Raw genomic sequence first — 24,551 nt, 5'->3', positions numbered from 1 at the left:
CATGTAACAGGCAGTGTTACACTACTATCATGAGCATTACTGTCAGTGACTGCCTCTGTGATTTAGAATGGTGTGTGTTTCTGTGTGTTTGTGAATGGGACTGTTTTGGCTTTTGACAGGAAACGTTGTACACAGGAAACACGATGTGTGTGTTACAGGTTTATATGTGCGGGTTTGTGTGGGGGTACATCAGGCAGCTTTGGCTTCTCGGTGTACTGATCTGCCCCACGAATGTGCTCCGAATCCTAACTGTGCCGGTGTCACACGGCAGCGTACGATTGGCTGTGCTCGTCTCATTGCACATGGGTGATTTTGCCAGCCAATCAGCTGCCTGCATTCTGTCTGCACCAGTGACTGCGCTATGTGAAGAATAAGCAGCTGTTAAAAAGTGCTCTGGAGAAGACCTGGATCAGATTTGTGTTTTGCACAGATATTTTTTTACTCATTTTGAGAGTAAAAATTGAAAAAACTCTCCTGTGGACCACTGCAGAAACATCCGACTCACTTAACTCACTAAAATTTTTCATTCTGAAATGTTTCTTGTTAAAATGCTCAACGATCAGCAGGACTGCTGTCGAAAGGGTTATTTGTAATAAATACGCGGTACACGGGGAACACGATGTGTGTCTATCCCCTGTGCTGTCTCCTCTAGGCCTCAGGAGGGATTCGCCTGGATGAGTAAAGGAAGAATAAATCGGTTGATAAATGCGTCGTTTAATGAAAAGCAGATGTGCACAGATGTGATGCTGCACTTGCATTGTGCTCCTGGTGCAGGAGACCTAGTTGAAGTCCCGCCCCTCTCTGCTCTCTCTCCTGTACTGGCCCTGGATCTGTCCTGTGGGGGTGGGAAGTCTCTCTCTCTCTCTCTCTCTCTCTCAAAAATGCTTTATTGGCTTGAAGTGCATTTGTAAATATTGCCAAACCATTCATACAGAAATACAGGAATGCGTCAGGACATGAACATAAATGGAGCAGAACAATTTCTATATATAACTGTGATAACAACAAACGACACTATGATAATAATAATAATAATAATAATAATAATAATAATAATAATCTTTCTCTTGCATCTCGGTTTCTGTCTCTCTCTCTCTTGCTCTCTGTCTCTGTCTCTGTCCTTCTCTCTCTCTCTCTCTCTCCCTCATTGTATTTGTGCACAGCTGTGTGTGAGAGAGGTTGTGGCTTTTGGCCTTTTGTGTTTTTTGTGTGTGGAATAAGCTCTCTCTTTCTCTCTGTGAATCCCACTCTCCCGCTCTCTTCTCACTTCCCACTCCCTCTCTCTCCCCCTCATTTCCCTGCCTCTTCCCCTCTCTTTCTCTCTCCTCTCAGCTCTTTCATTTTTGTGCTCTGTCCCCCCTGTTCAGTTATGTCGACGCGTTAGCGTTAGCCTCAGGGTACTGTGTATCGTCGCTGAGTGGAAGTGGGCCCGGACCCTGTGGAGCGCGTGCAGTGTGTTTGCGTTGTGCGTTTGCAGGCTTGTGTGAAATGGCCGCGCGCTGACCGAGGGTAAGACTCGGCACAGGCGGACCGTCAATCCCGCGCACTTCAGAGAGCGCTACGCTACACGCCGCACGCCCGCCTAACTTTCTCCTGTGAGCTTTCTGTCCTCTGCAAGATGTAGCCTTAGCCATAGATACGTTTTGCTATTTTTCGTGCTGTCTTCAGCCTGTTTAACTCCAGTCCTGGGGGCCGCGGTGTCTACGAGTTCGACTCCAGTCCTGGAGGGCCGCAGTGTCTGCAGGTTTAACTCCAGGCCTGGAGGGCCGCAGTGTCTGCAGGTTTAACTCCAGTCCTAGAGGGCTGTCGTGCCTCCAGGTTTAACTCCAGTCCTGGACAGTGTCAGCAGATTTTAGTTGTTTCCCTGCAGTCAAGTAGCTAATTTAGGAACATGATTTGTTTTGACTTCTTAGTCGATTAATGACTTAAATTAAGCACTCAAGTGCTGAAACAAACTGAAAGCCAGTGTGCGTTTTTGTGTGTTGGTGTGTGTGCATGTGTGTGCGTGTGCGCTTGTGTGCGTGTGTGTGTTCGCGTGTGCGTGCGTGTGCGCGTGTTCGCGTCTGTGCGTGTATCTGCACTTGTGTGTGTGCGCGCGCGCGTGTGCGTATTCGTGTTCGTGCGTGTGTGTGTGCGTGTGCGTGCGTGTGCATGTGCGCGTGTGTGCGTGTGGGGGGATATGAAGCAGTGACATCAGGCAGACCCAGGAATAGCAGTGAGATCTCACTTCCCCGTAGACCTGAGGAGAGAATGAGTCAGCGGCCATGCTGAGATAAGGAAGGAAAGAGAGAGAGAGAGAAAGAGAGAGAGAGAGAGACATATGAATCACAGAAGTGGGCGATTCTGTGAATCGCAGCAGTGGGTGAGAGGTGCTGTTACGGATGGACGCAGGTCCTGGGGTTTCGCTGCCTGCATTGTGTTGTGTTCTAATGCATTTGTGGGCGATTGCATGGTGTTCTAGCACATTTGTGGGTGATTGCATGGTGTTCTAGCGCGTTTGTGGGGACTGTGTTGCGTTCTAGTACATTTGCGGGGGATGGCATGGTGTTGTAATGCGTTTTGTGGTGGATTGCGTGGTGTTTCTGCTACATTTGTGGGGGATTGCATGGTGTTGTAATGCGTTTGTGGGGGGATTAAATGGTGATTTAAGGTGCTTGTGTGGGATTGTGTGGTGCTGTAGAGGCCCAGGGCTTGGAAATTCTGTTTTTAAGAATCCCATGTATGTTAATCTCACAGGTGTAGTGTGGCGGTCAGAGAGCTGGATCAGGCGTGGGTGTGCTCTTCAGGAAACCACCATTTCTGTCTCCTGCATATATGCATACAAAATCACGTGCCTATATACACATAACATAACTTAACATAAGGACGAGAACAGGCCATTCAACCCAACAATGCTTGCCATTTTCCTGTCTAAATTGTATCTAGTGCTCCGATTACCTACGGACTAGATAGTATCTAACACAGTATCAAGCCTGGTCTTGAAAATCCCTGCACTTTCTGCCTCTTCTACATGACCTGGCAGGCTATTCCACACATTGACTACTCTCTGCGTGAAAAAATTCTTCCTAATGTCTGTATGGAATTTACCTTTTGCTAATTTCCATTTATGTCCCCTCGTTCTATTAACAGGACTCAACCTGAAGAATCTCTTGTAGTTCACTTTTTAAAATCCTGTTATGAATTTAAAAGCCTCAATCAAATCACCCCTAGTTCTCCTTTTACTAAGCTTGAAGAGATGAAGCGTTTTAAGTCTTTCCTTATAGCTTTTATCTTTTATTTCAGGGATCAATTTGGTTGCCCTTCTTTGAACCTTCCTATAGTTCCCTGGTAAGATAATATCCCTCCTGTGTTCTACCTTGTAGCCAGTTCAAAATCCACTTCAGAATACTTCCTGTATTACTGTTGTCATTTTGCTTATAAGTCTCTCATGTGGTACCTTATCAAATGCTTTTTGAAAATCTAAATATATAATATCATAAGCCTTGCTGTAGTCAAACCACTTGGTAGCTTCTTCAAAGAATACCAAAAGGTTTGTCAGGCATGACCTTCCCTTGTGAAAACTATGCTAGCTATCCCTTAGGACGTTGTTATTTTCCAGAAACACTTCTAACCTGTCTCTAATGATACATTCCAGTATTTTACTTGTGATGCAAGTTAAACTGACAGGTCTGCAGTTTCCAGGATCAGTACGGTCCCCTTTCTTATTTATTGGTATTATATTACAACTCCATACACAATCACACAGCCATATACACATACGTGTACATCTGCATACAAAATCACACATCCATGTTCACATATATGCACACCCACATACACAATCACACAGCTACATACATGCACCCCACATACGCACACAAACACACACACACACACTGGCAGGATACCGCACATAATCAGCACCTTTACCTGCTGAAGTGGAGCTTTGAAACAGGAAGAGCCCATGTTCATCGCACCCCGGCTGTGAAATCACTTACAAAACCAGCAACCCCAGCAGCAGCGATTCCCCTTCTCTCACTCTCCCTCCCTTTCTCTCTCTCTGTTTCTCTCCCTTCGTCCCCCTCTGTCTTTCCCTTCCTCTCGTTTTCACATTTTCTCGATTCCTATTTAAGTTTTTCCGACCATGCGTTTGTCATAAAATAACAATAATTATCTCTGTCTCCCCTGGCCTTTTAGCTCCATCACCTGTCCTCCATCCCGTCACGCCCAGATTACTTTTACGCCTTGAAGGAAAGCTGCTGTTTGGATTTATAATTATTTTTTAAACCATAACCTTTTAAATAAATCATTCAGAGGGCCTCCCCCCGCCCCCCCCTCGTTTTTTGCTGCGTAATGCGAAAAGGAGCGCGCAGCGGCGCTGTGTTTATTGGCTCGCCGGGGTGCCTGTGCGAGAGCGAACGGCGTCACATTTGCGCACGCCGCCGTCGAAAAGCTGCTGACGGGGGGAGAAAGGGGGGCAGGAATGGCGAAACGGCGCACCCCGGTGTTGCGCGGCGTGTCTTCGCCCCGCCCCCGCCCCCGCCTGAACGCCGGCACCCGCTGACTGCACACCCAGGATGACCTATGAGAGTGCGCACGGCGGACCTGAGTCCAATAAGCACTAGAGATGCTTTAACCCCTCAGACTTTATCCACCAGTAAGATTCTTGCTGGTGAAACCGATGGTTTTTAAAAGTAAACGTTCCTTTTTCACCAGCATCCAGGGCAAAATTCTTCCGTCATGTGACGGCAGATCTGTCTCTTTAAAGGCTCTTATGTCTTGTACTGAGTCTTTGTTCCCCTGGCCCCACCCCTCACACTGCCGTCTATCACGCAAATAAAGGCTGTGGTGTTTTTATTTGACCTAATTTCACTCTCTTTCCTTGCGTGTGTGGAAGGAATGTCAGGGCCCTGTCTGGCTGGGTTTTGGGGTGGCTGGGCCCTGTCTGGCTGGGTTTTGGGGTGGCTGGGCCCTGTCTGGCTGGGTTTTGGGGTGGTGAGGCCCTGTCTGGCTGGGTTTTGGGGTGGCTGGGCCCTGTCTGGCTGGGTTTTGGGGTGGCAGGGCACCGTCTGGCTGGGTTTTGCAGCGTTCTCTGTTCTTAAGGATGTTTTTTGTGTGAAGGTGTGGCTCGGTGCCCCCGGCTGTGGGTGGGGCAGGGCAGGGTGTGGCTTTGTTGGGCTCCTGTACCTCCCCCACCCCTAGCCAAGATGAGCAGGGTGGAGACACAGGGCTGGCAGTACTACAGAGAGAGAGAGCAGGGAGAGGTGCAGATTGTCTGTGCTGAATGTCACGCACACACACACACACACACATACTGCTAACCTAACCTGACACAAACTCTTGCTCACTCTCTCTCTCTCTCGCGCACACACACACACACACACACACTTCTAATCTAACCCGACACAAACTCTCGCTCACTCTCTCTCTCTCTCACACACACACACACGCACACACACATGTAATAGCTTGCTGTTTCTGCCTTTTCTCTGTGGACATGGAAACGGGCTTGCAAACATACTGAGTGTGTGTTTGTGTGTGTGTGAATGTGTGTGTGTGTCTAGGTGTGTGTATGTGTGCGTGTGTGTATATAGGTGTGTGTGTGTGCATGTGTGTATATACGTGTGTGTGTGTGGGGTGCGTGCGTGTGTGTGTGTATAGCTGTGTGTGTGTGCGTGTTTGGGCTGGGTCAGTTGGGGGAATGTAACGTTCACTCTCTGAATGCCTGTTCAAGGTGTGAAGAGTCTTCCTCCCCCCTTTTTACCCGTCATTTAAAAAGAAAAATATTTCATCTTCACTTTCGATGAAAATGAATCTATGTCGCATAAGAGAAGTGCTATAAAACATACACACTTCTTATATAGTCTTTCCCTTACCTGCTGATTTTTTATGTCTTGTTTTTCTCTAAAGTGTACCCTTGATAGTGCCTATGTAAAAAGGCAATGTGCAAATAATATTGAAATGAACTGAATGCCATGTCGGGTCGGCAGTGCTATCGGACTGGGGAACCTATGGGTGTTAGTGCATTGAAGTCCTGAATGTGAAAGGTTAAAAATACTCTCCAAATGAGATGGAGCCCATCAGATATGATTTTTAAATGAAGACTGACCAATGAGAAACGAGGCTTTTCTCCTTCGTCTTTCTCCATTGAAGTGCCGTCGGTTCGTTCGGAGTCTGGTTTGTTTTTCAGTAAGTGGAACGCTGGAATTGTTGCTCTCCTGGTTTCAGCTGAACGATTCTGTATTCTGATGGAGTTTCACCGTCTCCCCTGTCTCTGCTAGCATGGTGTGGGCTAGCACTGCGGAGAGCGCACACAAAAACACTCGCACTCTCACGTACATACTCTCTCTTTATCTCTCTCTCTCTCACGCACACACACACACACACACACACATTCACTCTGATAAACACAGACAGATATGTGTGCACAGACAGATAGGTGTATATTTTTGAATGTGTGTGTCTGTGTGTGTGTGTCTGTGTGTGTGAGAGAGAGAGAAAGACAGTGTGTGCATGTGTGTATTTGACACAGTGGAGGTAGCTGATTCAGCATGTGTCGCACGTAATACAAAAGACAACGCGCATGTCCGTATGACTTCTGATACGCGATTGCTTGTGGTATCGCATTTTTCCAATGTACCTTGTGTGTGTGTGTGTATGCATGTATGCTTGAATGCATGCATGCGTGTGTGCGTGTGTGTGAGTGAGTCATATAATCCCGTACGGCTGTGCAGTCATATCTGTGCGATTAACTCCTTGTTGCCCTGCTCCGCAGTTTCCATGGTAACATGCTGGGAGGCTCCAGTTGCGCATGTGCGCGGCGTTTGTGTGCGCATGTGTGTGTGTGAGTGTGAGAGTGTGTGTGTGTGTGTGTGTGCGTGCGTGTGCATTTTCAGAGTGTCTGCGTCCCCTTTTCTTTGTAGAGGAACACAAAAAGCCTCCGCTATCGTCTCCCATCGGAGTGTGAGTGCGTATCGTAAGTGTATCAGCGCAGATAAGGGGAGGCGACACCCCTGTACCATTAGAGGGACAGATCCGCTCTGACTCTGATGCCCTTCGCTAGATTAAAGGAGGCTGCTATTGGCCGTGCCCTGGAGGTGGAGTCCGAGGGGGTCTGGTCACTTGGGAGATAGTGGGCGTGGCCAGTATGCTTCTTGGTATGCTGACTTTCTCTCTCTCTCTCTCTCTCTCTCTCTCTCTCTGTCTCTCTGACTCACTGACACACTGAATTTCAATGTGCTTTATTGTCATGATCACACATAGGTACAGTATTGCCCGAGTAATAATATTAATGATAATATAATAGTGATGATGATGATGATGATCTCTCTCTCAGGCCTGAGACGCAGCAGAAAGCCCCGTTGGCGACGCCCCCTCCTCCCCCACCCCCGCCCCCCCGCCCCTGAGCCCACACCCCCGGCCGAGCGAGAGGAGGAGATCCTGGGGTCCGACGATGAGGAACAGGAGGACCCCGCCGATTACTGCAAAGGTCAGAGGTCACTGTCTCTCTCTTCTCCTCTCCCTCTCTTTTGCACTCTCTTTCTTCCCTTCCTTCTCTCTCTCTCTCTCTCTCTCTCTCCCTCTCTCTGCGCTGAAGCTTTAGAGCTCTTTGATTCTCTGAAAAACAGTTAAAAAGACTTCTGTCGGTTACAATGGCTGCCACCAGGTTGGAACCTAAAAACTTCTTCCTCTCCCTTTCTCTTATGCTTTCCCTCCTTTTCTACCTCCCTCCCCCCCTCTCACTCCTTCCCTCCTCCTCCTGCCCTCCCTCCACCCATCCAATCAATTCAATTCAGTGTACTTTATTGGCATGAAATTAAGATAGTGTAACATTAGATACAACATCTCGTCCTCTCTTCTCACTCCTTCTCTTGCTCCCTCATTCTGCCTCTCTCCCTCCATCTCTCTTATCCTCACCCTCACCCTAATTCACTTTAGTGGCGGTGTCTGTGGTCTGAAGGTTTATTAGCTGGCTCAGACAGCTGAAGGTTAAGCTCTGTGCCAAATGTAAATTTTTTTCTGAGTTTATTAGGTCTCTGTGACAGAATCCCTGCTCTTGTACAGAAACCGTCCAAGGTCTGTCTCAGAACTGTAGACCTTTTCCAGAAATGGTCGTTGTACGGAATCACTAATGCTTAAATGTGTTTACATAACGTTATCTTTGAAGTGGTGTGGATTTTCGTTTTTCTTAAACGCCTAAATTGTCCGCTAACTTTGACTTTCCCAAAATGTCTGCCATTTGGTGCTGGGTCCCCACTTTAAGAATAGCATTTTAGCCCTTTATCTGACACCCATTACTGGTGCAGGGTGGTAAAACAGCTTCTCCCAAGAATCCCTGTGTGGTAAAAGTGATGTGTTTTCTCCCCCTCCCCCACCGCTCCATGCCCCCCCTGTAGGAGGATACCACCCGGTGAAGATCGGGGACCTGTTCAACGGGAGATACCATGTGATCCGAAAGCTGGGGTGGGGCCATTTCTCCACCGTTTGGTTGTGCTGGGACATCCAGTGAGTCGCCACGCCCCGCTGACATCTCCTGTGCTTCAGCTCCGTCAAATCCAGCATCACTAGGGCTGTTGGGTTATGAGTAGCCTAATCAGGCTCATAGTGCTGTTTGGTTATAAGAAGCCTAGTCAGGCTCCCAGTGCTGTCAGGTTATGAGTGGCCTAGTCAGGGTTATAGTGCTGTTAGGGTATAGGCAGTCTAGTCAGGCTCATAGCACCATAAGATTGATGAACAAACAGGTCTGTATCACAGTGTTGTTTGAGAGCTGTATCACTGTGCAGTTTGAATGCTGTATCACAGTGCTGTTTAGGAGCTGTATCACAGTGCTGTTTTGGAGCTGTATCACAGTGCTGTTTGATAGCAGTATCACAGTGCTGTATCGCAGTGCTGTTTGAGAGCTGTATCACAGTGCAGTTTGAGTGCTGTATCACAGTGCTGTATCACAGTGCTGTTTGAGAGCAGTATCACTGTGCTGTTTGAGTGTTGTATCACAGTGCTGTTTGAGTGCTGTATCACTGCTGTTTGAAAGTTGTATCACAGTGCTGTTTGAGTGCTGTATCACAGTGCTGTTTGAGTGCTGTATCACAGTGCTGTTTGAGTGCTGTATCACAGTGCTGTTTGAGTGCTGTATCACAGTGCTGTGTCCCTGTGCTGTTCCAGGGGGAAGCGCTTTGTGGCGATGAAGGTGGTGAAGAGCGCACAGCACTACACTGAGACAGCGCTGGACGAGATAAAACTGCTGCGATGTGTGAGTGACTCTGTCCCTGTGGATCTATGTTTTACATCAAATCTCTCTCTTTCTCTCCTCTTTTCTCTCTCCTCTTCCTTCTCTCGCTCTCTCTGTCCCTCTTTCTCTTTTTCTCTCTCCCTACTTCTGTCTCTCCAGCTTTCTATTCTCTTTCCTCTTCCTTCTCTCTCCCTGTCCCTCTTTCTCTTTTTCTCCCTCCCTACTTCTGTTTCTCCTGCTTTCTCTTCTCTTTCCTCTTCTTTCTCTCTCTCTCTGTCCCTCTCTCTCTTTTTCTCTCTCCCTACTTCCTTCTGTCTATCTCCCTCTCCTCTTCCTGTTCTCTCTCTGTGTGTCTCTCTCTTTTTCAGTCTCGATATTTAATTCAGCTCTGTTCAGCGTTAATCTATTCAGAACCATTGAATCAGTGTCATGGAAGCTCTTCATTGTTGCTCTATTGGCAGAACCACTGAATAGCATCACGGAAGCTTAACCAGAGCACATAAGATGTGGAGTTTAAAATGACCCTCTGCACCGCTCTGTGTCCCCAGGTTCGGGAGAGTGACCCCGCTGACCCCAATAAGGACATGGTGGTCCAGCTGATAGACGACTTCAAGATCTCTGGGGTTAACGGCATCCGTATCCTTAAATAAAATGAGTCCAAGAAAAAATTGCAGTTAGGCCTTTAGCCGATGCTCTTATTGCACTGTGTACATTTCACATATGATCCATTTATACAGCTGGCAGTTTTACTGGAGAAAATCAGTTTAGATTGGCTGGACAATGGCAGTGTCCCATCTGGGAATTGAACCTGCAACCTTTGAGCCATAAACCCAGTTCCCTAACCACTGTATGGCACTGCCAGCTGACAGAGTGTGACAAGTGTTGTTTTTGTGGAGAAATGGAACCCTATAACATTCATATTACATAGCGGTTTGAGTCAGTCCATGTTTTACTGGAAGCAGATTAGTGCATTGAGTAGAATCTGTGGTAAGACTCAGACTGGCTGAAAGCACTATATATTAACGAGTGTTACGTCTGGTTCTACAGTATATGGGTTCTGTTAACATTACATTACATTACATTTATTTAGCAGACGTACAAAAAGTGCAACACGCCAGTATGCTGTCTCCAGGCACAAAGAGGATGCGACCTCATCAGCGAGTGAGTGTTGGTACTGTCTGTGACCCTTGACCTCTGCGGTTAGATGTGTGCATGGTCTTTGAAGTCCTGGGGCACCATCTACTCAAATGGATCATCAAGTCCAACTACCAGGGCCTGCCTCTTCCATGCGTGAAGAGCATCATTCGACAGGTAACGCACACACGTGTCTGATTCAGTTTTGGATCTGCTTTCTCTTCCGGTTTTTGACCTGGTTTGTTATATGGTCTCTAGTGTGATTTCTAAGGTGGTCTGGCTGGAGTGGGTTTCTGAAACGGCGGCTGCTGTATTTCTTTTAACGATCGACGCCGCGTCTGAGGCTCCGTCCTTTCCGGCAGGTTCTGCAGGGGCTGGACTACCTGCACAGCAAGTGCAAGATCATCCACACGGACATCAAGCCGGAGAACATCCTCATGTGCGTGGACGACGCCTTCGTGCGCCGGATGGCCGTGGAGGCCACCGAGTGGCAGAAAGCTGGGGCCCCGCCTCCGTCCGGATCCGCAGGTACCCCCCGCTTTCACCCCCCCTGTACCCCCCCCCCGCGCGCCGCAGCCAAACGGGGCCCGGCAGGGGTACAGTCGTGAGATGAACACGTCTGCCTGGGCCCTGTCAGTCCTGAGCAGAGGTGGAAAATCCAGGTTCGGAAAGTGAAACTCCTGCCCAGAATTTCGTTCCAACCACCTGGATTTGCTACAGTTCTTCAGCCAGGAGGTAGAACTAATTAAGTGAAATCAGCTGGCTGAGTTCATGGGTGGAAGAAACACGAGGCGGGAGTTTTACTTCCTGACCCCTGGACTTTCCACCTCTGATCCTGATGTTGTAGGGCCATGTACACAGAAACCGGAGGCAGTGTCAGCCGCTTTTAAACTCTCAGGAAACGCACGGGAGAAGGTTGATTACTGTGGATCCAGGACACTAATGTAGAGCTGTTATTTTTGCATTCGTGGTGATGATGAATCTCCCTCTCTCCTCTCCCTCTCCCTCTCTCTCTCCCTCTCTCTCTCTCTCTCTCTCTTCCAGTCAGCACAGCACCTCAGCTCAAGCCGGTGAGTCGTGGTCTCGTTGCTCTGTAATTCTCTCTCTCAGCACACATGCACCCACTCGCGTATGCGCACATACACGTATACACGTATAAAAAAACACTCAATGGTTGCAGGTTGCTCTCTGCAGACTCCACCCCCTAATCCCATCATGCTCTCTTGGTCTGTGCTATGAATGTCCTCTTCAGTCAGCAACTCTTTTTCTCAGCAAAGCTTTTATTCAGCAGCTTTATTCAGTTTATTTTTCAGTCGCATTTCGAGCGCAGCCACCCACATCGCTCCGGAAACGCTCTTTTCACCAAACCTGACCTATCCTATCTATGAATGAAATACTGCAACCGTTTTACCAGGAGAACATGCAGAAATACGAATGATGAAGCATTTCCGTGTGACGCCTAACTGTCCGCCCGTCTGTCCGCCCGTCTGTCTGCTGCTTCCAGGTGGGGAAGATCTCCAAAAACAAGAAGAAGAAACTGAGGAAGAAGCAGAAGCGGCAGGCGGAGCTCCTGGAGAGGCGGATGCAGGAGATCGAGGCCCTGGAGCGAGAGGCGGAGCAACAGAGCCCCACCCACAGCTCCCCGCCCTGCCCGGGCGTGGCCCAGGCCGAGAGCGACGACGACAACGAGGAGGACGAGGAGGACGAGGAAGAGTACGAGGACGAGGAGGGAGAGGGGGAGCACGGGGACGGGGAGACAGACAGGCGTCCGGCGAGACTCACGAACCACACGTGTGAGTGTTTTACAGACCAACGACAATAGATAAATTACGTGTGCCGTGTGTGTGTGTGTGTGCGTGTGTGTGTGTGTGAGTGTGTGTGTGCATATGTGTGTGTGTGTGTGTGCATATGTGTGTGTGTGTGTGTGTGTGCATATGTGTGTGTGTGTGTGAGTGTGTGTGTGCCGTGTGTGAGTGTGTGTGTGCATATGTGTGTGTGTGTGTGTGCATATGTGTGTGTGTGTGTGAGTGTGTGTGTGCCGTGTGTGAGTGTGTGTGTGTGTGTGTGAGTGTGTGTGTGCATATGTGTGTGTGTGTGTGTGCATATGTGTGTGTGTGTGTGAGTGTGTGTGTGCATATGTGTGTGTGTGTGTGTGCATATGTGTGTGTGTGTGTGTGCATATGTGTGAGTGTGTGTGTGCATATGTGTGTGTTTTGGCATGGTGGCTTTATTTTTCATGCCAATAAAGCTCCATTTGAGTTTGAATTTGAATTTGAGTGGATTTGTAAGTCTGTTTCCCAGAAGAGGCCGTGACACTGCAGCTCGGGCCACACGCTTGACTCGGTTTGACACGTTTTTCCTTTCATATTTGACTTCAATGCAAATTGTTTCGTTTTTTTTCGTTGATGGTTCATCGTGTGAATGTGTTTCTGTGTGTGTGTGTGTGTGTGTGTGTGTGTGTGTAGGTGCAGACACACAGCAGCAGGATGTACAGGTGTCCTCCTCTACAGAAACCCCACAGCAGGATGGGAACCCAAAAACAGAGACAGAGGCCTCCACCCCAGCAGGGGATGGGGGTGGGGCGGAGGGAGAGCAGGTGGGCCAGGAGGCGAAAGAGGAAGGGGTGGAGCAGGAGGAAGACACTGAGGAGGACGAGGAGGAGGAGGAGGAGGAGGATGATGATGATGACGACGACGATGATGATGATGAAGACCAGGAACCCACAGTGGTGAAGGAGGAGACAAAAGAGCCAAAGCAGGAGGTGTTAAAAGAGGAGGAGACAAAAACAGAGGAGAGAGAGGAGAAAAGGAACGGCAGAGGTGAGGATGGTGAGAAGGAGCAGAATGGTGAGGAAGGGGGTGAACAGCTGGTGAACTCTTCCACCCCGAGCCGCAAGGACAGCTCTAAAACGAACGGGCACGTGGTGCAGGGGGCGGAGGAGAGGGGCCTGAGAGGGACCATGCTCTGCCCCCTGGTGGAGTCGGAGATCAGCACCACGGACAGAGACGGCTCCGTCAGCTCCTCCTGCGAGCTCTTCAACGGCGAGACGCCCGTCCTGACCAATGGGGGGCGCCACCGGGGCACCTCTCCACGGTACCCGGAGCTGCCCCTCGACCCCTCGCCCGGCAACCCCTGCGCCCCCGTCCCCAGGGTCCCGCCCGCGTACAGCCCCGCCTCCGACCGCAGCCGCACCGTGTCCTCCTCCAGCACGGGGGACACGCCCAAAGGTGAGGGACACGCCCACAGGCACCGCCTCACCTGTGTCTCTGCACAGTCGCACCTGTAGCCTTAGAGCCCCGGTCACTTGCAGGTACAATATCACAGATTCCACCTCACCTCAAACTCACTAAAATGAGCGATCATCGTGCATAAACCTACAAATGTGCAAAAAAATACATGTAATTCTCTGGGACAGCAGAAAAAAAATACTATCCAGAATTATGTTTTTTATCTGTTGGGTTTTGGAACCAACTTTATTCGCTGCTTTGAGTTATGAAACAGACAGTACATGAGAAATTTTAACATGAGTTAGAGACCTAAAAGGCAAAGAAACAGACAGGGTTTTTTAAAAATCATTGCTGATGCTGAAGGGGGTAACACTGTCCACCCCTCCCCCCCTCACAGGAAAGGCTCGAGCAGCAGACCTGCTGGTGAACCCCCTGGACCCCCGCAACGCCGACACCCTGAGAGTGAAGATCGCCGATCTGGGCAATGCATGCTGGGTGGTGAGTGAGGTCGCCGATCTGGGCAATGCATGCTGGGTGGAGAGTGAGGTCGCCAATCTGGGCAATGCATGCTGGGTGGTGAGTGAGGTCGCCGATCTGGGCAATGCATGCTGGGTGGTGAGTGAGGTCGCCGATCTGGGCAATGCATGCTGGGTGGTGAGTGAGGTCGCCGATCTGGGCAATGCATGCTGGGTGGTGAGTGAGGGGCGGGGTGAAGAATGGGGATAAAAAAAGTATCAGTATTCTTACAGATGTTAAAAATCCTTATCAGTGTTTTCATTGTGGAAATAAGAAATGATGCTTTGGAAAGTGATAATATATCCCACAGTCATGAACAGCTGTGCAAATATTTTTTTTTTAAGTTTTCCTTTTTTCAATATTTTTCAGTGTGTCTTAAAACATACTAAGGCACAGTGAAGCCAAATCTCATAATAAAATACTGTTCTATTGCCCCAATCTCACACTTTTTTCAGCAGGTGGAAAGTCACTTTGCTATAAATTCCAGCAATGTCAATGTGCTGGTATTTCTTTTAACTGGGATAGCTGGCTAGTTTGTACGTGAAACCAAATCGCAAAAACTCATCGGTGTCTGTTGTAGCACAGCACTGTGTTGACTGCCGAGCTGCTAGCACACGTCTAATAATGTCTCAGAAATGTTTCCTCCAGTTTCGCGGGAATTTGGTTACAGCGGTAATAGCAAACAATTACATTTTCTAATGAAATTTAACACTAATCCGATTGAGTCATTGAAAGGTCGTGCAAAATATGAATCAGATTTGAGCGTGCGTGTGTGTGCACGTGTGCGCATATGCACGTGTGTGTGTGGGTGGGTAGGTGTGCACCTGTATGTGTTTGTGCTTGTTGGTGGATGTGTGAATGCGTGCGTGTGTGTGTGTATGTGCAATGGATTCATATTTATAATTAGATTACATTTTGATTAAATCTATGGTAATGTTTTTATTATTGTTTTAAGTACCCTCAACACTAAATACTTCCCCAGCCTCTGTGTGATTGTCTGACAAACTCTCCAGCTAAGCTAATTTGCCAAAGGACATGCAATCCACAGCATTCACTGCTAGGGTACTTCCAGTGCTAGCCCCGTAGTCTCTCTCTCTCCCTGTCCTCCCTTCATTTTGTTTTTTTGTCACTTTGAACGATTCAGGAATTTAAATAGGATTTTTCGTGACTGGAGTTGTCAGATGTTGCTGTTGCATTTTAGGAATCAAGAAGTATTTTTATAATATGCAGGAGCAGTACTTTTGTAAGCAGAGCATATCGCTCTCTTTTTCTCATTTTTGTTCTCTCTTCCTTTCTCTGCCTGCCTCCCTCCTTTCCTCCCTCTCACTCTCTCCCCCCCCCCCCCCGTCTCCCCCCTCACTCTCTCTCTCTCCCTCTCTCTCTCAGCACAAGCATTTCACGGAGGATATCCAGACTCGACAATACCGCTCCATCGAGGTCCTGATAGGGGCGGGTTACAGCACGCCAGCTGACATCTGGAGCACTGCCTGCATGGTGAGAAACCGCCACACTCTGACTCTGAGACATGCCATTGGCCCGTCCCTGTGTCAATCAAACTGGTCACAGTGGATGCTGCAGAATGTTCTGGTCGCTCAGGAGAATGCTGTTCTTGTGACAGACTGAGAGTTTTCTGGGGGGATGGGACAGTGTATTGTATTTTTTCCACTGAATAATATTAAATTATATTTCTGGGAAATATTTTGTGCTGACAGAGGAGTCATGCAGCTATTGTGAGTTACAGATAGCATGCTGATGTGTCCAGAATATGTTATTATGGGAGAATGCAGTGGTTTACTGTGAAAGGGCCGGTCCCTGGTGAAACGGTGGGTGTGATTTTGTTGAGAACACAGGTTTGCCCCCCCCCCCCCCTTCCTCCCCCCCCCTTTCTCCCCCAGGCACCCAACACACTGATGGTTGAGAGCAGGGTGGTGAAATCGCCCACACAAACACACACATACACACTCACACCCACATACACAATTGCATTCACACACACAAATACACACGCACATGCACACACTCACATTCACAATCGCAGTCACATACACAAATGTGCACACACACGTACGCAATCCCATTCACACACAAATATACACGCACACGCACATACCTGTACACACATCTGCATGCATGCACATATGTCCACGCACTAATCTCTCTCTCCCACCTTTCTCTCTGTCTCTCTCCTTCTCTCCCCCCTTTCTCTCTGTCTCTCTCCTTCTCACCCCCCCCTCCCCCCCCTCTCTCTCTCACCTCCAGGCGTTTGAGTTGGCCACAGGGGACTACCTCTTCGAGCCCCACTCTGGAGAAGACTACTCCCGGGATGAAGGTAAATCCCCAGACCCCCCAGTGACCGCTCAAGCTGGCACAGTCGCGCAAACACTGACTCACTCACACCCCCTGGTGGGCTTTAAGAGAACAACAGCTAGCAGTGGGCACTTGAGCTCAGAAACTCCATTGATATTTGTTTAGTTGTTGTTCAGCTGAATTGAATTTTAATCTAAAACCGGAACACACTGATTATATCGTACATTTTAGATATATAGTGTAATAACTGCTTTTGTTTTTGTGATTTTTGTTTTTGTGTCTGTACTCTACATTTGAACTTGGACCGTTGATCTTTAGAAGTTGAATTTGAGCTTCAAGGTTAGCTCCACTGGATCGTTTCCCACAGAAACACTTGCGAAAACAATAGCAGAGGCACAGTCCGTCAGCACGAGCTGAGCCGCTAAGGAGTGAGAAAGGACTGCGATTTGCAGCTCCCCGACCTTTGCCCTCTGACCTCATCCCTGCGTCACGTCTCTCATGGGGCCTTGGCTCTCACACTCTCCGTTTTCAAACTCATCACTCTATATGACCCCCACCCCCCCAACTCCGAAACACGCTCCCCTTTCCTGACCCAATCATTCCATTCCTTAAATACACTCTCTCTGTCTGTCACCATCCTCCCTATGCACAGTCTCCCTCTCATTCACCCATTCTCTAAATTTCAACCCTCTCCTCTCTCATTCACTCACTCACTCTCCCCTAAATCCATCCTCTCTCTGTCCCTTCTCTCTCACTCTCTCGTTCATTAGTTCATTCATTCATTCTGTCCTTCATTCACCACCCAGCAAGCTCTCATCTCTCTCCCTTTCTCTCTCTCTCACCCCATATTACCTGCTCTGTTACTGAATCCCAGTTCATCTGCGTCTATTCACATCGCTGTCTCTCTCTCTGACTCACCTGCTCGCTGCTGCACCTGACTAACCCCCATAATCCCCAGGTAAACCCGTAACTATAGAGACCCACATGGAGAATGTGCTGCCCTTTCATTCTGTGATAGCAGATGCGTTCATTCATTAAAAAAACATTCTTTATTCGGTTATTTTTAGGCTTTGACACAAATCCAATCACACTAATTCAGCGAGGTGGGACAGGATTTTGGTGCGCACTGTTGCATGTGTATTTAATTTCAGCGTTACATATCCCTTCACATGCATAGGCTGATACTACAGAGTTAAGAGAAAATATGGATATAATATTTACACAAGTGTGATTAAAGTCAAGAGGTCTTGTGCTTTATGACAGAGCATGATTTTCTTTCTTTACCTCTTCTCTCTCTCTATCTCACTTCCGCTGGTGTGGGAATGACTAACACTGCGCTCTTTCTCTCTCTCCTTCCCTCCCTCCCTCTCTCCTTTTCTCACTTTTGCTCCCCTTTTCCTTCTTTCTTCCCTCCTGCCTTCCCTTTCTTTTTCCCTCTCTCTTTCTTTCCCTCCATCCTCCCTCTCTCTCTCTCTCCCTCCCTCTCTCTCTCTATCTCTCCTTCTCTCCCTCCCTCTCTCTCTCTCTCTCTCTCTCTCTCTCTCTCTCTCCCTCCCTCGTGCCTCTCCCTCTCTCCTCCATAGACCACATAGCCCACATCATTGAGCTCCTGGGCTGTATCCCAAGACACTTTGCACTCTCCGGAAAATATTCCCGGGAATTCTTCAACCGCAGAGGTAGTGCTGTTTTTAAACGCACTGGTGGAAACGTGGGGCAAGGACGCCCGGCTGGACACAGGGACAGACAGACAGACAGACAGACAGAAAGACAGATGGAAAAGGACAGGACCCACTGAAACGGGGGAACAGCCGTACCATATCACGGGAATCACGACCCAGTTCGAGCCAACATGCAGGGATTCAAACCTGTGTCACCGTGATTCGACGAACAGCCAGTTTCCCAAATATGTTACCCATGTTATTTTACTGTTAAATGTCACTTTTACAGTATATTTGAGATATACATCAGCAGCCAGTGCTAGACTGACTCACCAGCTTCTAAGCGTCTCGCCCTGGTGTTATTAAAAAATATGTGCTGCCTTTACCTCTTGTACCCCCGTATCCTCAGAGCTGAAATAAGTGGGGGTGTGGAAGAAGGAGGGGGCGGGGGGGGGGGGGTGTGTTAAATTTGCCCCTTGTGCCCCCGGGTCTGCTGTCTCAGGGCTTAATCACTGTCAGAGATGGTTTTTGGGGTGGAACTCAAGTCTGAGTGACTGTGGGTAATCCAGCTCTCAGTCTGCGTGGGTGGATCTGAGGACAGTCGTTTCCAGAGAAAAGGAGGATTGAATAAGATCTTTATCGGGAACTGGGCGTGGGTGTCAGGACATGCCTCATTCCCCATGTGTTTCTTTTTTTTCTTTTTCTTTTTTAGCGGTACGGCTTTCCACTCGTTTTCAGGCCTCAGGCGTCCGCTGTCTGTCCAAATTCCTCACCAAAAACAACGCTAATTAGGTTCCAAGGTGTAATTAGCGCTGACTGACTTAATAATTGGCGGAAAACTGAAACCTGGGACATGTGCAGATGAGAAGGTCCTGGCAAGAAAAAGTAGCACTTAAGAAACAGAATGTCCTCATTGTAGACAGTGGGATAGCTGTAATTCTGTCCTGTGCCACCGGGTGGCAGCGTTTCCCCCACGTTTCCCCGGTGCCTGTGTGTGCGCATGCCTGACTGACTGTGTGCGTCCGTGTCCTGTTGTGTGGTGGTGTCGTTTTTTTTCTCCGGCGTGCCTCGCGCCGCTCAGACCACATCGCTATGATCATCGAGCTGCTGGGGAAGGTGCCGCGCAAAGTGGCCGCCGCTGGGAGGTACAGCCGCGAGTTCTTCACCAAGACAGGTAAACGGCAGCGCCGCCCCCTGCTGGAGGGGAGGAGGAAGTGCGACGGCTGGACCAGAGCTATCCTGGTTCTCCCTTCTCCCTTCAGTCAAACACGAGAAGCATCTTTACATGCGAGCAATCACATATAAACATTTGCTCTCATAAAATTAGCCTACAGTACATTAATTTAGCAGACACTCTTACCAATGAAAGAGAACGTAAGTGCATCCACCAGTTGCGCAAGAAACAATGCCTGACCTGGTTAAAAACATTCCCAGACCACCGAGTGTATGTACAACATCAAGCGCTAGAGCACTAAATGTAAGCTAACTTCTGCAAGCCTGGAACCATAGTGCATGGTTTGAGTAATGCACAATGATACATAATAATCATCCGTTCACATTGTGAAACATTGGACTTTCCTCCATGGAAGTAGATAGACTTCCTGGTCTTAGGCTGACTGAGTCTGTTTAGAGGAGACTGTTGTTGAACTTAAAGGGCCTACTTACAGTCCTGCTGACTGCTAGCTGAACAATGAACGCTAACTGCTGACTGAACACTGACAGCTAGCTGAACATTGACTGCTAGCTGAACACTGAATGCTAACTGAACACTGCTAGCTGAACACTGAATGCTAACTGAACACTGCTAGCTGAACACTGAATGCTAACTGAACATTGACAGCTAGCCGAACACTGACTGCCTAACTGAACACTGGAGCTGCAGAGGGAGTGTTCAGCTGGGCTGCTCAGACTGCTGATGCATCACTGCCGCCGCTGCCAGTGACTGCAGCCGCAGCCCCTCAGGGCCCAAGCGTAGCCGCCGTTAGCATCGCCCGGGCCGTGTTCAGGAGGAGGGCGCAGCCTCGTCTTCAGCGCTCCTGAAACCGCAGCGGAGGCTGTAACGAGCCTTGCGGCGTGAGCGTCACTGGGAGTTCCAAACTGCGAGACAAATGTGAAAAATGAAATGCACAAACCACAATAAAACCAAAATGGTTGCTTGAGTAAAGCTACAAACTCAGCACAACACTGATGAGTAAATCTAACTGAGCACCAGTGGCTCACTCCACACCTGATGGAATGTTCTCATCTGCTCAGGTACATACCGTGCTTAGATACGGTACAGATCTCAGACATTAACGATATCGACACACAAACTCATATAGAGAGTGTGTATTGTAAACTGCATTTTTGCAACGACTGCTGGTGATGCCTATGAACCTATCAATACTTTGAGACCATTTTGCTATTTTATTTTCCAATTGCGGGACTGATTTAGAAAATTGAACTGAGGCAAAAATTGCGAGCATCCGTGGACCCTCTTTGTCCATGTTAAGTGTGTGTGGTTTGAGTGGATGTGATTCAGATGTTGGACGTGACTGTTTCCAGCTTTCACACCACCGTGGTCTCTGAGCTTTGCTCTCTGCTGCCCCCTACAGGCGAACTGCGGCACATCACCAAGCTGAAGCCCTGGTCTCTGTTCGACGTGCTGGTGGAGAAGTACGGCTGGGTGCACGAGGACGCGGGACACTTCACCCACTTCCTTCAGCCCATGCTGGAAATGGTGCCGGAGAAGAGGGCCTCGGCCGCTGACTGCCTCCTCCACCCCTGGCTCAGCTCATAGCGCCACCGCCCCCTGGTGGTGGCCTCCGGAAACAGCTGCGCCTCACAAGGACTGGGGTGTGGGGGGGGGGGGGGGGGGTTGGGGGTGGGAGGGGTTGTTTTAATGGCGGGGAGGTTTGAGAGTAGAGGGGAAGGGAACTGGACCCCACTCATACACACGCACATGCATGTGCACACGCACACACGCACACACACACGCACACACACGGAGGCAGGTCCCAGGTCCCCACATGGGACGAGTGAAGCTGTGTGTCCCAGGCGGAGACAGCCTTAAGACAGCCACACCCCCTCCCGTTCCCCCTCCCTCTGCATGTCATGGGGGTGGGTCCAAAAGTGTTGCTATGGCTACAAGCCCTTTGGAATGAGGAGGGAGGGAGGGAGGGAGGGGGGGAGAGAGTGGAAATCTTTTTTTTTTTTTTTGGTCTTCCTCAAATGGGACCATGCAGAGTTCTCAAACGCAAACCCACAGACCAGGCCCACTCCCATCCCCACCCTGCCCCCAGTTACCCACCCTCTGATCAGGACTCTGGGGACTAGAGACGCATGCTCTGGGGTGGAGGGAAAGAGGTAGCTTGTGTATTAGCCTAGCATGGTCGGATTTGGCGGGGATGGGGTTGGTTGGGTTTTGGGAAGCAGGATACGCTGCATGCCAGGTGATCACCGTTTGCTGCGATGGCGGGTCGTCTTCCGCAAAGTTTCAGCCAGGGAAGAATCACAGATGTACAATCTGCACTTTGACCTCCCGTCCAGCAGAGGGTGCACCATGCTCAGAGGACATAGTGGGCCGCCGGCTAAAGTTCTCTCCGGAGTTCCCTGAACCGTCAAACTGGATTTGAAGTTTGGATCTGTAGCTCCTGATCTCTGTCCGACCCCCCACCCCCCTTTTGAGGGTAAAATCCCATACTTTTGACACAATTTTTCACTAATTTTTCCGAAAACACAGTGCCGTTCCCCTCCCCTCTCTCACCTCCCTGTACCACCCTCCACAGAACTCTGTAACCCCATACTGAGGGCCCCAAAAGTGCTGCTGAACTTTTCAAACACCCGCTCCCCTCCCTCCCTCACACTCAGCTGCATGCCTCAATCCAGGGGAGAGGAAGATGCCCTCCTACACACCAGGGGGCACCAGAGAAGAATGGAAAGATGACTGCTTTTTCTCTGAAGAGTTTTATGTTGTAAAATAGTAAAAGGCAGCCATGGAGACGGCTGGCAGGCTGACAATTGGAATGCGCGATGGACAGGTGTTCCATTTGTTTTTTTCCAGTTTGTTTTGTTAGGTTTGTTAATTTTGTTTGTTTTCTCTGATTTTCTTTTTCATAATGGGAAGCAGAAACGATGCCATTGATTTGAAAACATTTAAACCCCCTGATCAATGCGCCCTTACCTGCATCCCAACTGTTTGCCGCTACAATTGACCCAGTTCACATACTAAATCGATACGCCCTCCCTGCCTCTCCTAACGCAGCATGTTTTCAGATCTAACCAGTCCGCTCCTCTCCCTGCCTATAATCCCCATGCTCCTTATCGAATTTTCCCAAAAGCGATTTTTTGAAATGGAGGTGGTTGCACTTGACTTTGTACATTTGTTCAGGGATAAAACTTTGTACATAATACTGTGACGCAGAACTGACTGGGGGACGGACCGATTTGTTGTGGTCGCTCAGAGGAAGAAAGGCCCCGCATTTTGTCATCGAGATCTCATTGGACGCCCGGTGGCGTGAAGAGCTGGCGCTACATCCCTCCGGCGCCACCCCGTGGCTGGCAACAGTACTGCACATGCCTGCAGTTCGCCCTGTGCCAATTTCTCTCCCATTCCGCCTCTCGCATTTACCATTTGTCCAGTTGCCTATTTTTGCAATAAATAAGTAGAAGGTGAAATATTTTTAAAATAAACTTTAATTAATTTAAAGAAAAAAGGAAAAAAGAAAAGGAAATTATTTCTGTGGTGTTGTGACAGTGACAGAATCTCGTCCGCGTTGAGGTGGTTGTTTGTCTCTTAGAGATGTTATTTTTATTTAATTTTTTTGTAATTATTATTATCATTAGTCATGTTTTAGTCGGACCCCCCTTACATCAACAGTAGTGCTGCTCCTTTCGGACATACATTATGTGTTGGTAATGAAATCGATCACACTATTTTCTTTCTTTTTCTTTTCTTTCGCAATAACTAATTACGAAAATGAGTTTCTGCACAAAACGCCACCCTCACACGTCCCGTACCGTTCTTTCCTCCATGCCGACTGTTCTTCCTGACATCGACAGAATCGCGTCTCTTATTGTCTGTTTTTCATCGACAGATTTAATAAAATTGCTGATGAAATCGAACCATGTCTCCTCCCTCGCTTTGTTGTGAACTTTTTGACGTGTCTGTCTCTCTGCACGGCAGAAGCCTCCAGAAGAAAATGTTTGCGAGTGTATAAATGTGACATCAATTTTAGAAGTCTCATATAAAAGAGTCTGCTGATGAGTTGTTCTCCATAACGTGCAGTGTTTGATTTTACCACCTAAGAGACGACCGACAAGGGTTTCCTGCAATTAATTCACTTATTGAAATGAGGCGTTATTTACGTTGCGGTTTATTTAGATAGTTCGGTTGAGAAACATGATTTGGTGAATTTGAGGTGCACGATGTGTCAGCTTAATAATGAAATAATTATGTAATTTATTGTACAAGAAGTTGTATGAGAAGACGCAGCTAATTACATTATGCCATTTATTGAAAATTTGTCACAATTAAATATGTTTTAATTAATTTCTTTAAAAAATAAAACTTTATGAAATGAATGGAATATTGTGACAAATTTTTGAGGCGATTGCATGACATAGCAGCAGGCGTCCAGCAGGGAGAGACAGTGTATAGTACAACCAGACACTAGTTAGATACATTCGTCTGCTGAAAAAGATGTAGGCTATTGCTTGATAATGTGTTTAAAGCATTTGTGTGATTTTTGAGTTTAGCAAGTGTTTTTCTGGACGCATAAATAAATATCGGTAACATAAGCTGCATTGATCTGACGGTCTATTAGCCGTAGCCTACAGGCTAGAAAAAATAGGTATTCGATGCTCTTAGAAGTTGTGCCCGTTTTTAATCATTACCGGATGAGGACTGGACAGCTACAGGGAGCTGCAAACTCATTTAAAATGAAAAGACGAGTTTGAGAAATGATAAAAACAGAGTGTTCAGAATGCACTGCTTTAATTCAGTGCCACGTTTATAATGGTAATCCTATGAGCTGTAGATATTTCAGTTTCTTGTCCCAGTACATTCACAAATCCCAAGATCATGACCTCATAAAGAAACATTTTGTTTAAGTTATTTATTCATACAGTTCGTGCTATGGAGTACTTGATGACTACAGGATTAAATCACAATTATGTCATGCAAGCTTAGCTTGTCTTTGATTGGATCTGCACTTAAATTGCATCTTATGATTTATGTCAGAATCCATAGAGCTTTTGCAATTTTAGCACATTCTTCCCTGCGGAATTTCATTTTAACTTTTAGCATGTTCTTCCTATTCTGTGCTTGTACGTCGTGTACGTGTGTGTACATACATGTGTGCATATGTATGTGGATGTGTGTGTGTACGTGTGTATGTGTGTGTATGTGCATGTGTGTGTGTGTGTGCGTGCGTGTGTGTGCATGGAAAATCAATTGAGCAAAAAAAAAGCAGGGAAATGAAGCTGGCTGTGCTGAATCCCTCCTGGCTCCGCCCCCTCTGA

General features: G+C 48.2%; 1 protein-coding gene across 1 annotated transcript in view; it reads left to right on the top strand.

The window, feature by feature from the left end:
- The window catches only part of LOC118231164 (SRSF protein kinase 3-like), a 44,465-nt gene extending 21,312 nt beyond the window's left edge, over positions 1 to 23,153 (top strand). The window contains 15 exon segments of the mRNA XM_035424721.1: positions 7,316 to 7,370; positions 7,372 to 7,468; positions 8,376 to 8,484; positions 9,142 to 9,229; positions 9,757 to 9,844; positions 10,413 to 10,519; positions 10,705 to 10,870; positions 11,387 to 11,412; positions 11,847 to 12,135; positions 12,808 to 13,569; positions 13,967 to 14,067; positions 15,472 to 15,579; positions 16,345 to 16,414; positions 19,132 to 19,224; positions 20,645 to 23,153. Coding sequence (XP_035280612.1) covers positions 7,316 to 7,370; positions 7,372 to 7,468; positions 8,376 to 8,484; positions 9,142 to 9,229; positions 9,757 to 9,844; positions 10,413 to 10,519; positions 10,705 to 10,870; positions 11,387 to 11,412; positions 11,847 to 12,135; positions 12,808 to 13,569; positions 13,967 to 14,067; positions 15,472 to 15,579; positions 16,345 to 16,414; positions 19,132 to 19,224; positions 20,645 to 20,829 — 2,344 coding nt within the window. The 3' untranslated portion in view covers positions 20,830 to 23,153.
- The last annotated feature ends 1,398 nt before the right edge of the window (positions 23,154 to 24,551 follow it).

The sequence above is a fragment of the Anguilla anguilla genome, chromosome 7, assembly GCF_013347855.1.
Source record: "Anguilla anguilla isolate fAngAng1 chromosome 7, fAngAng1.pri, whole genome shotgun sequence".
In the NCBI taxonomy this organism is placed as follows: Eukaryota; Metazoa; Chordata; class Actinopteri; order Anguilliformes; family Anguillidae; genus Anguilla; species Anguilla anguilla.
This window is presented reverse-complemented; position numbering and strand designations above follow the sequence as displayed.